The 14,835-nt window shown below is 54.5% G+C and overlaps 1 protein-coding gene across 1 annotated transcript in view; it reads right to left on the minus strand.

Moving 5' to 3' along the window:
• The window catches only part of LOC125954466 (paired box protein Pax-1-like), a 50,688-nt gene extending 36,804 nt beyond the window's left edge, over positions 1–13,884 (minus strand). The window contains exons 1-2 of the mRNA XM_049684838.1: positions 13,617–13,884; positions 2,020–2,079 (exon numbers count right to left, since the gene is read on the minus strand). Coding sequence (XP_049540795.1) covers positions 2,020–2,079; positions 13,617–13,626 — 70 coding nt within the window. The 5' untranslated portion in view covers positions 13,627–13,884. The remainder of the gene's footprint in view (positions 1–2,019; positions 2,080–13,616) is intronic.
• Between the last annotated feature and the right edge of the window lie 951 nt (positions 13,885–14,835).

A 14,835-nucleotide genomic window follows, 5' to 3' on the forward strand; every position in this document is an offset into this window, starting at 1 on the left:
AAAAATATTTTTAATGCAAATTCTTGGCTTAAAAATTTGCGACGATGGAGAAAAACGAAGAATGCACTATTAGCAGTTCACAAGCAAGCACGTATCTCAAACACTAGTGAATATTCTGACGTGAAACTTGCCATGGTTGTCAATAACAGTGCTGACAACCTATAAAAATTACAAATTTGAAGAAATCACTATTTGAAGTAGAACGAGTGCCTTATCTTGTACTAGTGTACAGTAGTAGTGTTTGCTTTCAAGATTCACGAAACCGAATCGGCGATCTGCGGCGTGTCGTGTCCGTTGACGTTGGTATCGATCGGGCTACTGGAAGCCCCGGTATAAATTGTGTGTGTGTGTGTGTCCCGGTGTGTTTTCGGTACAATTCAAGGATCATTGCTGTATGGCGAGGGATGACGAAAAGGGCCGGTGGCAGGAAATAGCGGACGATCACACCCAAAAGGAAGGGCAGAGACACAGAAGAGGAAGAAGGAACAGGAAATTGGAAGCAGCAAAGGAGAAAAGCAAACGAACGACATTAACACACACCCGAACACACACACACAGGAGGGCAGAGCGGGCAAAAACAATCCGGCTGCCGGAGGGGGAAAATCAATAGAACACGACACGACAAACGACATTATTTAGCTACAAGTTAATTTAGAAGATGAAAACAAACATGCCGCCGTGCTACCGGGCCTTGTGCGTGCGTGTGCGTGCGTGTGTATGTGGCCGGGATCAGGGATCTGCACTCCTGGAAACCGTGTCGTCCTCTGTCGTCGCGTTTGTTGTCGCAGCGCAAACGACCGAAATCTCGAGCCAAAACAGGGGACCCTATTGGACTCGCCGGACCGGTGATGCTGCCGGTCGGACGGACGGACGGACTAGGGGGAAAACCGATGCAAACTACCATCAGCACCAGCAGACTGCAGCAATACAGAGCACGGGGCCCCCTTGCAAGACAAGCAGCAGCGATCGGTGCTCTAGTGCCGATAATGAGGCTGCATGCCGAAGGACTTCGAGAGCGAGAGGGAGCAAGTAGCACACACACACACAAACACACACGCACACACACACGCGCGCGCGCTGTTTGCGAGTTGTGTGCCCGTTTGTTTGCTCGCAGGATAAAAATTAGCTGATAGGGTTTTCATGTTTATCCGCCGGCTGGCTGGCTGGGCACCGGAAAAGGGAAAAAGCTTGGACTTGGGTGGAAAATAATGCAATGTTTACGCAAACCGACCCAAGGACCCGATGAAGGACGGGGCTTTCTGGTTCAGGAAGCTGGAATGAGGGCGAGGCGAGTGCCTATTTGCCTATCATGTTGATGAAAGCGTCAATAACGGTCTTAATTAGCGTGATGTAATAATGCACCCCGCGTTATCCCAACGGACCGTACGTACTACTACCCTTCCTCTTCCTCAAATCCCTCCCCACCCCCCCTCTTAATCCTGTTCAGTTTCGGGGCTCGAGAAATGGTGGAAAAGTCCGCCCCCCGGGGGGGACGCTAATTGAATCAGAGACACTGACTATTGCGGGTGCGGGTGAAAGGTGGCCCCGGTCGCCTTGGGCTGTGTGTGTGTCTGTGGTTCATGGTCCGATTTTACTAATCCTAACCCTCCCTCCCGGACACCCGAAAAATGCCGGTGCCGGTGGCCGCCATCTTGTCTCGGTGCGCTAATGGTCTAATCCGAGTCCTCACTCCACCCACCCGCCGATGCCGATGCAGTTGCGTGTTGTGGGTGCGTGCGTGTGGTCACAACCACCACACTTCCACCCCCCCTTCCATCCCCTTGCTTCCTCTTGGCTCCTTTAGGTCCACGCCTTCCCTTCAGGTCACTCTTTATGATTTGCGGGATTGCGGCTTCCGGCTAAGCCTGCTCGAACCCTCCAAGGGCCCGTTCCAAACCGTCGTAAGAATGTGTGCGTTCCGTAGGATTCCCCCCCCCCCCCCAAGGCAATGGCGGCTTCTTTAACCTCCCTCTTTTTGGATTAGGAGTAGCTCCCACTCGGGGAGGTGGATATAATCACCTTCAGCTTCAGCAGTGATGTACGGTGGCCCGCACCCATGGATCCGGCTCCAGGCTGGTTCTGGAGAGCGTGAGAGAGAGAGAGGGAAAGAAAAAAAAAGAGAGAGAGAGAGAGAGAGGGAGGTAGAGCCATAATCAAATTTGTTGTAATGTGATTTCTTGTGGTCCCGGGCCCGGGGTCCGGAAAAAGAAGCAAAGAAGATTAGCTAAGCGGCATCGAGGGGGGGGGGGGGGGGCAATGGAAGAGACGCGCAATTGGTTGCTGAACAATGATCTTACCGAGCGTACCCGAAAAAAAACAGCTCAAAACAGCACTCGAACACATGTGATTGCTTCGAATAAACTCTGATGATGAGGATGTTTTTCTCATGAACCTTGAAAATTGATTACTTGTCTTCTCTTGTCGCGCGCCCCACGCACTATAAAAGCGACTATCCTTAACCGCACCCTTTTGACGCCCCATTTTAGTACATTCAAACATTTGCCGATCTCCGGTCCTAATGACTTTAATGTTGAATAGCATTGTTTGTTTGTTTGTTTTCATTTGTGTCATTGTGAGTTGTCGACGGTTAAGACACAAAAGGAAAAGGAAACTATCGAACAAATGATAGATTTGGGGATGGGCATTCGGTTTCGGACCACCACTCCACCCCCTACCCCTCCTCTTGTGCGAGAGTTTTGCTTCCGGTGTGAATCGCCGAAGAGCCGGTGCGCGCCTTCGATCGCTCGCTCGCGCTAATTAAGAGCGCGCTTGGGTTAAAACGGTGGTGGTCTGTCTAAGGGGAAGCTTCTGCACCCTTTTACCCCCCCCCCCCCCCCCCTACCCTGCTCCATCGCAGCGTAGCGCAGCGGATACCGTTTTCAATTAGCACGTCAGGACGTCGGACGCGAGCGAGCGAGCCCAACATTCCGATCCACTCAGCTGCTCGCCGGTAGACTCGGGCACACTGTCTTCTTCAGCAGAAGGCAGCGCTCGGGAAACCGGAAATGACCGGACCGCAAGACAGCAGCGCAGAGACCAGCCTCCTCTCCATCCAGGGGATTCAAAGATGCGATGTCCAACAAAGCGATTTACATCAAGTGCCTTACCCCCCCTCCCGGTTCGGAAGTCACCCGTTTTCCATTCACAAACGTGGATGGCCCAAAAAGTGGCTTCGAGGAGGGTCTGGGCACTGGGCACAGCAGGACAGTTCATTACCGGCCACTACATATTGTCAGCGTCAGCGAACGCGGGGCGAACGAAAGGGGGCGGAAAACCACTTGACGCGCGCACTACGGAACCAGGTCCCGGGGTCCAGGTCCCTCCGGGGCTTCACTTCATCCCCCGGGATGGGATGCAGCAGCAGCGGGAACATCCCTTAAAATCGCTGCAAACATATGTTTCCCACTGGGACATCATCATCATCATCATTCCTACTCATCATCATGCCCGGAGCCGTTGTCGTTCGCTACGCCTGCAAACCCCTCACAGCCCGATTTCCTCGCTTTTTCCTTTGCGTTTTTTTGTTGTTGCTTTTTAATGGTGATTGTACGCGTGTGTGTATGTGTGTGTCAGTTGTTACCATTACCAAACCTTTAAATGAAATTGCGCTGCGTCAATTTGTTTGATGATTCGCGGCGCGTCTTCCCTACTGCTGCTGCTGCTGCTTCTGTGTACAATCGCACAACTCACACTGGCTACTATCTGTGCCTGGGCCGCTGATGGCCTGATTTTCAGGGTAGGCCCCTTTACCCCGGCTGGCGCCTCACGGCTGAGGCACACCGAAAGGACGCGAGTGGAGGTAGCAATAACAAACAGAGTAGGTGAAGTTACACGGCAGCAAAAGGCCACTTCAACCGAACAACAATGCCCCAGAACACAGAACAAAACGCAACAAATCGTTCCATGCTGTGTATGTGTGCGCGCGTGTGTGTGTGCTTGGGCGATCGGAATCGGTGCGCACTCCACAGTCCCTAGACCCAGGGCGCGCCAGATTGAAGATAATAAATTACAACTTTTCACGAATCTGTCACCAGACAAAGACCGACCGAGGGGTTTGTGTGCGTGTGTGTAAAAGAAAGCAGCGAAAGAGAGAGAGAGAGAGAGAGAGAGAGAGAGAGAGAGAGAGGGAGAGAGGTCACAAAGTGACGGCGGTCGTGGTCCTTGCCTTGTGGTAGTAGGAGTCGAATCGAGGCCTTCCGGAGGCCGCCGAGTTTCCGCCGTCACCGCCGAGTTTCCGCCGTCACCGCCGACTGGTCTGGGGCCCCTGGCATCCAGATGCTGATGATGATGATGATGCTGATGACGAGCCGGTGATGAAGTTACAACTTGTTAGTCCAGAGCGTTAGTCCCCGGTCGACCCATTATTCATCTTCGTCATGCGCTGGCCTGTCGTCGGTCGGTCGGTCGGTCGGTCGGTCGGGATCGCCTACTACGCCTGGCACTCCGGCATCTCGACATCCGACCCCTTCAGATCGGCTCAGGGGCGCAGGCGGGGCGCAGGCGACCCGCAAAATGAGTCGGCCCTTTTTGAGCCTCGGAAAAACCGGAAACCCGGAGGGGAAGCGAAGGGGGAGAGAGCAAACGGCGGCGGCGGCGGCGGGCCTTTCCTCGAGGAAGCGAGGAAGGGGCGATGTGATGCGCGCACATTCGTGTTATTATGTTTTCGTTCTCAATTCATTACGTAAATGTCATCCAAATATAAATAATCGCATATCATGCGATCAACGGACCGGGCGGCGGCGGCGGTGGCGGCGGCGGTGGCGTCGTCGCTGTCATTTTGGCTGAACGGGAGGGAACTAGGAATGGAGACAAGGTTCACCCTCTTCGCGATGCGGGCAGCGTTTTCGGTAATGATGGCGACGACGACGACGACGACGACGACAACTCGGACCCGGTCTCGTCCCTGGCTGCATCAGTTAGGAGTACAACAAAAACGTCCTGCGGATATCCTGGATTGTGACGGTCCGGCTCTCTGCACATCGTAGACAAGGCTGTGTTTTGAGTGTTTCGTTTCGTTACTACCTACTAATGATCATCGAATCTGAGGTACCGAATGCCGATCCCATATATATTGTCGTCTCCAATACTACTACCAAGATCCCGAGTCGCTAAGACCCCAAACAAACACTAAACTACAACTATTCCCAACTAATGTTACTAGCGATGTGCTGTGGACGACGGATATTTAAGGAATCCGCTGGACAGGTCATAGCAAGCACGAGAAAAAAAAAGAGGGAGAGAGAGAGAGAGACGAGCGTATTTGAGAGTATGTCAGGTGATCGGGGCGTGATCCGTGGAGCCAAACTTCCACTTCAAGCGGTTTCACCCTTCCCCTCTCGAACGTCCGGGGTCTGCTTATGCTTCCTGCGAAGCGAGGACCGAAAAGCAACAAAAAGACCGGTAGCCGGTAACTCGTCGCTCGGATCCGATGCCTCGGATTTTCGAGAGCCCGCCGTGCCCGCCGTGGCCTGGCGGATGCGATCGACGAGCACAACACGCAGCGCGAACGCGCCGTACGCGCGGTTGATTGAACGTTCCTACTGGAAGGAACTCCCGCTGGAAGGAAGGTTTGATTAATCGAGGTATCAAATGACAAACAAACTCAGCACAGGTCCCGGGAGAAGAACCTTGCCTTCCTTCTCTCCTCCCCCCCTTTCCCTCCTTTCTCCACCGGGTTTGCTGTTTAGGCTGCTCGGTTGCTTCGACTGCTGCCGCTGCTGCTGCTGCTGCTGCTGCTGTCAGTGACTCCGATGACTCCAATTTGGATATCCGATACCCTTTAACTGGCTGGCTGACTGACTGACTGGCTGACTGCCTGGCTGGCTGGACTGGGGCTGGACGGTTGGTGGAGGACGATGGAGGCCACGGCCACCGCGTTTCCTTAGTATTGACTTGCTTCGCCTCGCGCTTCTTGTGCCGCTCGTTCGCACAATCTATCTCCGTTTGCTTGCCCCTTTTTCCAGCTGCTGCTGGACTTCGCTCCCGCACTCTCTCTCTGTGCCTCTGCCGACCGTAAGTCCAAGACGACCGAAAAATTCCCCGAGAAGTAGCCGCGTCCAGCCGAGAATACCGGAATGTTGCCGTTCGCAGCCGGGCTGCTGCCGGGCATATCGCACTGGCCTTGTGGCTACTGAGGCTGGGACCAGGGCCGAGTGTTAAGGTGCCGATCCGAGAATGGGTACCCCTGCCAGCCCCTCGGGCCGCGGCTTCTCGTCAACACCGTCGCAATCCATTTTCTGGTTCCCGAGGAGTACCGAGGGTTATGGATATATATATATATATATATGGGCCAAACCGCAAACTTTCCACCAAGGAGCAGCCGCAGCCGCAGCCGCAACCTTTCTCTCGGTGCGTGCGTGCGTGCGTGCAAAGGACTGGCTTTTTACGCACGCATTACGCGCATCCAACAGCAACAGCTCAAAAGGGGCCCAAAAGGGGCAAAAGGGATGAAAGAAGTACAGCAAAAAAAAACAGAAACCCAACGGAAACACAGGAGCCAAACAGGAGAAGAAGCAAATACCGAAGCCTAGCGGGAGCTTCATGTTCAGCCCTAGGAGGATGTGCGTGCGTGTGTCCTTCGCACCATGCGTCACGGGCGCTGGATTTCAATTTTCGGGTGCCTGACGTTTCCCGGTCGCCGGCATTTTGCACCGAGCGGTTTTATCTGGGCCAAAGTTGGCCAAAGACCGCTCGCTGACGACGACGACGACGACGACGACGACGAGGGGCTCGATCGATCGACGAAGATCGACGAGAAGATCGAATTTCATCTACCCCGGCTACTCCCCCCCCCCAAATGAAAGTCATCTTGATCCTTGCTACCGTTGCTGTTGCTGTTGCTGTTGCTGCATCGGGTCTTTTCATCATCTCCAGAGTGTTCGGAGCACCGAGAATGCTGCGCACCCAAGGTATTCACCTTTTTACACACACACACACACACACACACAGATGCGTGCCCTCATACAAAACACATATTAATACGGCGAAAGAGACGATGGGGCGCTGGCAGGGGTTGTATCTTCCAGCAACAATCAAACCCATCTCCCGGTCGATGACTTGATGGCTGAACCTGGGCTCGAGTCACACACACTCACGCACACACACACACACACACACACACACACACAGCATACACACGACTAAGTGAGATCGCGCGCTCCATCGGGTATCCGACCCGGGAATACCTTGGTGCCGGACAGATTTTCGCTCGCTCTGAATCCATCCTTCATCATCATCATCATCATCATCATCGGTTGCCTGGCCTGGACGGTGCCGTAACCTACGACGTAACTTTCATTTTCTAATTTTATTGCTCCACCGTCGACGAATCTAATCGTGACTAATTGAATGCAGCGAAGGAGAGAAAGGAGGAGCGTGGTCCGATTGTAGTACTCCAAGTCAAAGTACATCTCATTGTGTTGCGCGCGCACACACACACGCACACACGCACACGTGCACATTACGGTGGTGGTTTGAAAAAAAGGGCAACAGATTTGTCCACACCTTGGTGGCCAGCGTTCCATGTGCCAGCCAGCATCTGGCACCATCTTTTTTTCCATCGAGCAATGAGCAATCTCGGCATGGGCCGGCCGGATTACACTATCGCGCCCAAAATCATCGCCGGAGCCACGAGATCCGGATCAGAGTCTGCCCCCCCCCCCCCCCCCCCCCCCGGCGCCGCAACTGTTATTGTTCAGGGAGTTGTTCGGGGAAGGGTGTAGGACATAGAAGGACAGCCGCATGAAAATGCGCGCGCGAGCCCTTGTCCGCCTGCCTGTGGCCTGCGATTGTCACAACAAACGCACGTCACTTGCAATCCATACACCCGATGCGATACGATCGCTACGATAATGGTGGTTGGTGGTGGTGGTGGTGGTTGGTGCGGAAAATGCGGAAGGGAAGAATGTAACACATCCATCCACCGCGAAGACGAAAGGAGGGGGAAAAACAGCGGCGCAAAACAGAAGAAGAAAAAAACACAACACAACACAACACAACAACACTCTCAACGGCAGCAACGCAGTGTCGTGAGTGACGTCGGTTATCGTCGGGCCGGGGCAGAGTAATTATTTTATCTCCTCCTCCTTCTCCTCCTCCTCCTCTTCCTCCGCCCAGGGATTGCGAGGACAATCGGAAAATGCACTTTATGCCAAGCGCTGCGCCCATGCTGATCGCCTGCTCCCGATAGAGCGTCTAGACGTGTGTTCTGGCTGCTACCGGGAGGAAGCCGGACGCAAAAAAGGGGGCACAAAATTGCCAAAACCCGAACCGCGCGCGGTCACGGCCGATAAGGATCTCGATCTCGCATCATCTACTCTCCCTCCAAATCCTCCATCCCCGGTGATTGTGGTGATGGCGGGTACAACTGCCACTGTTTTGTGGACGATTGTCTGGCCAGCCAGCCAGCCAGCCAGCCAGCCAGCACCAGGCGTACGGGCTTTTAAGGCGTGCGGATTGTAGACCGATTTGCCGACCTATGCTCCTGCGCTCTCCGGGATTTGATTTTAATTTTTTACAAACCTCCCTCTCTCTTTCTCTCTCTTTCTCTCTCTCTCTCTCTCTGGTTTCCCTAAAACTCCCCCTTCACCCCGGGTGTACCACCTGCTACTCTATTTGGGAGAGAAAAACGAGAAAAAAAATGACGAAACGAACGACGGAGGATACTGATAAGACATCCCGGGAGCGCCCGAACCCTGGTGTTGAGTGGTGCTAGTAGCCGATAGCCCAGAGATAGGCATCTCGATAGGCACGCGGAACGCAGGCACGGAAATGGCGGGAAATGGATATCGATTTTGGGTCCGTTCGCCAGTGCGCGCGCTCTTGTATGTGTGTGTGTGTGTTTCCTTTCCTTTGATGAAAATTTCGCCGAAAATCGTCGACGCCAGTCATGAAGGGTAAAGGAGGGGCACGTGATAAGTGACGCGCACGCCCCAGCACACACACACACACACACAGACGGAGGAACGAGAGAGCGAACCATTAAACAGGATAGCAAGCAAGAAGGGGGAGGAAGTTGATGCTGAGCTGGGGCTACAGCATCATGATGTTGACGATGATGATGATGACGATGATGCTGATGCTGATGGGCACTTCCCTTTTCTCCCCCTGGCAGGGAGGTTTGTTGCGGAATTGGATTGCGGTGAACCGAATCGAGTCGCTCGCTATCGCCGGGGCACGGAGGTAGAGATGAGCGAGATGGCGATTCCCAATTCCGATAGACCGATGGGTGCGCTTTAAGTGATTCCCCGGGCACAGGGGAATTCTTGGCTCTCCAGGGGGGGGTGTCGTCCCCTATACAAGAATGCTAGATGCTGGATGATCCGACCGACCGAAATTGGGGCCGAACCGCGTGCCTTTCCCTTCCGTATCCGGTTTTTCGATTTATCTCCAGTACGTCGTCCACTGACGAGTTTGCTCGTCTAACATGCAGACAGTATCGGCGTTGCGCTGCGCTGCGCCACACTAAACGCTACCAAACCCAACGAAAAAATCGGGCAGGCATCCGCAGGGTCAGACACACCCGAGAGACACAAACCAAGTCAACACGCTTGAGCACAATGTGTGGCCGGAGGTTCGTGCGTGTGAAACCGGAGCAACGCAGCGAGACGCCGCAGCTTCCCATAGGCCGCGCGCAGGCCACAGAAGCCAACACTCGGAGGCAAACACCCAACCCCATGCTTCACCCGGTACGACGACGGCGAACACGTCGTCAGTCCTTTTATTCTCGTGACCGGGATTTTTGGGATTTTTGGGATTTTTTTCTAATTTTTTTTAATTTTTTGTTTTTCCTAAGCCGCCATTTTGCCTCGAGGCCTCGACGAGGCGTTGCGCTGACGCTGACGCATGTCGGGGAGCCCCCCCCCCCCCCCACCCCAGGAATGGGCCAGATTGTGCGCGTAAGCAGCTCGAGCAGATCGAGCAGAATCCCCGAATTTAGCGACCTTAAAGAAACGGACCGCCTTGGATGGAATAATGTTGGACGGGCAAGCCACAGACAAAAGGGATCGTTCTTCCACTCTCTCTCTTTCTTTCTTTCTCCCTTTACTTCTAGCTCACTCCCTCACCACCACCACCAAGGACCTCTCGAGAGGGATTTCACCGATGATTGGGATGTGATTACGCCAGGGGGTTTGCGTGTTGTGTAGACGCGTAGCACGTTAGCTCTGTTTGATTATGATGTGGCTGATGAGCTGTTGAAAAATTGCTCACCCTCTCCATCCCCCTCTCTCTCTCACTCCCTTCCGTTCCATCCTGTTTTCAGCTACGCCTGATCCTTTCTCCGGGCCGCCGGGCCCCCGGGCGAGATCCTTTCTGCTACATTTTGCGGTTTAGAGGATTTACTCATTTACTCTCGAGTGCCGCGCCGGCCAGATCAATTTCTAATCCCTACTTTCTCCGTTGCGCTCCGTTTTTCTCCTCCACTTTCCATTGGCCCTGGTGCGCTCGGAACGCAGAACAATGCGCGCAACAATTTCGACAACAATGTGCACTAAAAGCAGCCCCTCTGAGAGCCGCTTGGGTCCACAGCTCAATGGTCTACACAAGCCGTAAGCGGGGTGCGTTAAACGCTAGAAAGGCGGAAAGTATCAATGGTATTGGGTGGACTGTTCGGTTCTGCTCTGTTCCCGGTCGTACTGGTGTTCGGATGGGTGCGAATTCCGGGGCCCCTGGGGTCGGCTCGAGAGGCTCACTAAAGCCTGGCGGAGATCGGATCCCGGGATCGGATCAGGATCACGAAAATATTAAAAACATGATATCGGCCCGAAGCCCGAAGACCCGAAAGGACTCGCCAAAAAAAAAAAGGAAAGGGGGCAAAAAGGAAGCGCAGGAGGAGGAGGAGGAGGAAGAAGAAGGAGAAAAGAAGGAGGTGGAAAAGCAGAGCAGAAGGAGCGCGAAAGGCGTGAAGGGAAGCCGCGCTAGGGAAGACGCCTTCCCTGCCGCCTTCCTTCCCCTAGGGCAACCGCTGGGCTGACAGCTTATCGAACCGCCTGGAGACCTCAAGAGCCCTGCCTGCCTGCCTGCCTGCCTGCCTGTCTGCAGTGAGGATGCCTCTCCTAGGCATCCGGATCAGCGCGCACACAATAGGATGAGTACGCAGCGTGCGTGCGTGCGTGCGTGTGTCTATCTGTGTGTGTGTGTGTGTGTGGCAAAGACATTGACACTGGTAATCGGGAATGGTCTGACGGAGAAAACTGACCCGAATCCATTTCTAAGACCATTACCATTCTGTCACCGCAAAGCAGTGAGCCATTCCCTTCTTCATCATCATCATCATCATCGTCGTCCTCGAAGGGTTCGCGCCGCGTGTCAGCTCGAGTGTCCATCTGCCCAGGTACGACTCTACGACTACGACGGAAGACGACGACGACGACGACGACGACGATGCCACACGCGCTCTCGCGGCCCAGCAGCTTTCGGGGGACCCCCTGAAAACGGGTCCTTGGACCCTGAATGGATAATTACCAATAATCGATAATAGCCTTAACGGATGCGCTACGCCCTGCCCTCCGACCTCACCATCAGGATCAGGTGCCGGGAGCCTGCTGCTGCTGCTGCTGCTGCTTGAATCGCCGATAGAACCCGTTCAGCACACACTCATGGTCAAGTGCCTCTATAGGGCACCCGCTTCCCGCTTGGCCCTTGGGACAGGGCGAAATTTGAATCCGCTTTGCGCGACAAAAGGGATTTCTATTAAACGCGCAAAGGTGCTTTACGCGGCGTTGGTGTAGCAATGGCTTTAAGGCACCATGCTTTCGACCAAACGTGGCGTGTATGTATGTTGGGTGCGACGATAGGCTAAGTAATTTGCCCAAAAAGAAATCTGGGTGCATTGTCTTCTTCTGTCGAGTATGCTTCTCGGCTGCTCCTCAGCTCTCTATAGCAGTAAAGAGCACTAGGACCATGGATCATGCTGTGTCATCATCTGTTCATCTGCTCGAGAGACGAGCGACCTTGGGAGCAGGCTCCTTGTACTCCACTCATACGCCCTCACACGCGCCGCACTTTACTCCGCACAGCTGTACACCACGGCACGCCACTCGGTGGTAATTAAATTAAAACTATGTAATACTTCAACTACACCTACTACACCACATCCCAAAAAGCAAGCACCGGGTGTGCAACGGGCCGTGTAATCGGTAAAGACACAAATGAGCTCCTATCCCGTGTCTTGCTGGGGGGGCGCTGACGCTCCACACGCCCACACACACACACACCGAGGTAGGGGGGAAGAAACTATCGATATCATCTCGATTATCTCCTCATCTTCAAGGCAACGACTTTGGCGAAACCACCACCCCCCACGTGTGGAGGATTCGAGCGGGATGAGGGGGAGTATCGGGGATTTCCAAAAATCAAAATAAAAACTTCAACAAGAGAACTGAACTTCTACAGCCTCCTTGACAACCTCCTTGATTGCGCTACCCCTAGTCCGGTGTCATTCCGGTACGGCAACCCGGATCGCCGGAAGCTTTGCCCGCAAATCAATCCGATCTGAGTAAGATTCAACAAACTGTGGGGCGTCTTCGAACTTCTACTGGGGCGCGCGGGCGCACGCGCGCGCACGCGTACTACCCATAGACCCAACCGTCCTGTGTCTCAGTGTGTGGTTGAATTTGGCTCCGGCTCCTGACGGCTCTGATGGAGGAAGAAAAATCGGGGTTCAACTCGCAACCGGTGGCCGAGTGCAGTTCGCTGGCAAGCGCCAATAAATGCCAAACGGTAGCCAACAAATCCAACGTAACCCTATACCCTCGTCCGATGTCCGCTGTGGCGGTGAAGGAGAAGGAGAAGGAGAAGGTGGAGGAAGCACTGGAGACAGGTTTAGGCTCCGGGAGCTCCGGGAAGAACAGGTAGCAATCATGGAAGGTCCAAAGCCGCCGCCGCCACCGCGACGACGACGACGAGAACGAGAAGTGGTTGATTTCCAGCCGTTTTTACCGAAAAAGGTCCGGCATTCTCAAGCGCGTCGGCGCGCACCACGGAAGTGTGTAAACACGTGGTTGGCCCGTACGGTTGGCCACCGGTGGTCCGGTACGGTTGGCCACCGAAAGCCGGCGAAACGGACGGACGGACGGACGGACGAGAAGGAAACGGTAGGAGGAAGCAAACAGTAGACCCAGGGGCGGGCGAAACAGAAGCTCAAACAGTGGGTACGCGAGCTACGCGCACCAGGACCTCCCAAAAAGGTGGCAGACGGTAGCCGACAGCCGAGTTAACAAATTAACGAATGTTTCGAATGTTCTCCCTTCCATTCGCGGAACGGGCGGGAAGTGTGGCGGTGTGTACACAAACAGGTTTGCCCACTGGCCAACCATTATTAGAGATGCCGCTTCCCGGGCCCGGGATCGGCCACGCTTTGGTCTGGGTTTCGGTTTGCCGGTCACATCCATCAGCTCGTCAGCTCCTCGACAGGATAGCTCTGAGACGCTGAGGGCTGGCAATAGTGGGGCGAGGGGGGGGGGTCAAGAAAGGAGAGAGAGAGGTGAAAAGCCTGCGATCATCCCCCCTGAATTCTCCTCGCATGAACGTAAGCTTTGCTGCTTGGATTTGCTTGGGCTGCTGGACCCCGCCGCAGTTCCCCAAGCCCCGCCCGGGACGTTAGGGGATCGACTCACCTGGCTCCATAATCTCCGCTCTGTACTCCAATTCTGGCCTCGGTCGGTAATGATGATGGCGATGATTGGCGTGTGCGTGCGTGGATCCTGCGTGTTGATAGTAGCAGCAGTAGCTGGGGCGTCACGTCTGATTGTTGTGTTGGGGACGAACAACGAATTGTTGCACCTCGCGCGATCCTTGATTGTAGGGCCGAGTCACACGCGCACACACACACACATACACACTCAAGCACAAACACACACTTTCTCGCACTTTCTCTCTCTCTCTCTCTCTCTCTCTGTACCACGGACCCGGAAATACGGCGCCGGGCTCACTTCCAGTAGTTCCTTTCTACTCTTCTGTCACCTCGTGACGTTACACTGTGCGATACGCGACACCTTCACACGCGAAATTCACCGCCACAGACAAAGGGCTGGAGGCCCCCTCCCCTACCGGGTTCTGGTTTAGTTCTGCGCGCGCGTAACAGCGAACGGACACGCTTCTTCTGTTAACCGTCGAAGCGGCTGGAAGGCGGCTTCTAAACGGCTTCTAAACGGGCTCGAAAATTTACACTACTGCTACTACTACTACTACTGTTGCGTTGCGTTGCGTTGCGTTGACTGACTCCCTGTTGTAGCGGATTTGTACTATGCGGTTTGGAACAATCTGGCTGATCCCCAGCTGGTACCCTGGTGGTAATAACACTGGTGTGCCGGATTACACGGAGCAACGCGCGCGCGGTCGCTAAGGCACCATACAACAAGAACAGCGAACCAGCGCTGATCGGATCGGATGCCGGAATCCTGGTATCAGTATTTTCTTGCGTTACTGTTCTTTCCTCCCCCCCCAACAAATGCCCTCTACTTTCTTGCTCTTGCTCCTTCTCCCTCTCTCTCTCTACTACTAGAGGTACTGTGAGGTACGCGAAGTTGTTCTTGATGTTGAGGAAAGGAGCGTAGCCGGGAAACGCGTTCGAATCGGAGCGATTGATTGGACCGGGTAGGGGTCCTGGATTTCACTGGTCACTGGGGCTGCTATTGCCGCTCTATTGCCGTTTGCGTGTGGCGCTTGGCTGCCCTTGGATTGAAGCTGGCTGACTCCGGCTCCGGCAATGCTAACTGGTGTCCTAGCGTCACCTAGCATCGGCGGCGACTGCGGCAGCGCACCGCATTCCGGTGCAGTTGTTGGCGGATGGTGGGTTGACTGCCGTTGCTGGTGTGTTACGGTGGTGGCGGTGCG

This window comes from Anopheles darlingi, chromosome X (genome assembly GCF_943734745.1).
Source record: "Anopheles darlingi chromosome X, idAnoDarlMG_H_01, whole genome shotgun sequence".
NCBI classification, from domain to species: domain Eukaryota; kingdom Metazoa; phylum Arthropoda; class Insecta; order Diptera; family Culicidae; genus Anopheles; species Anopheles darlingi.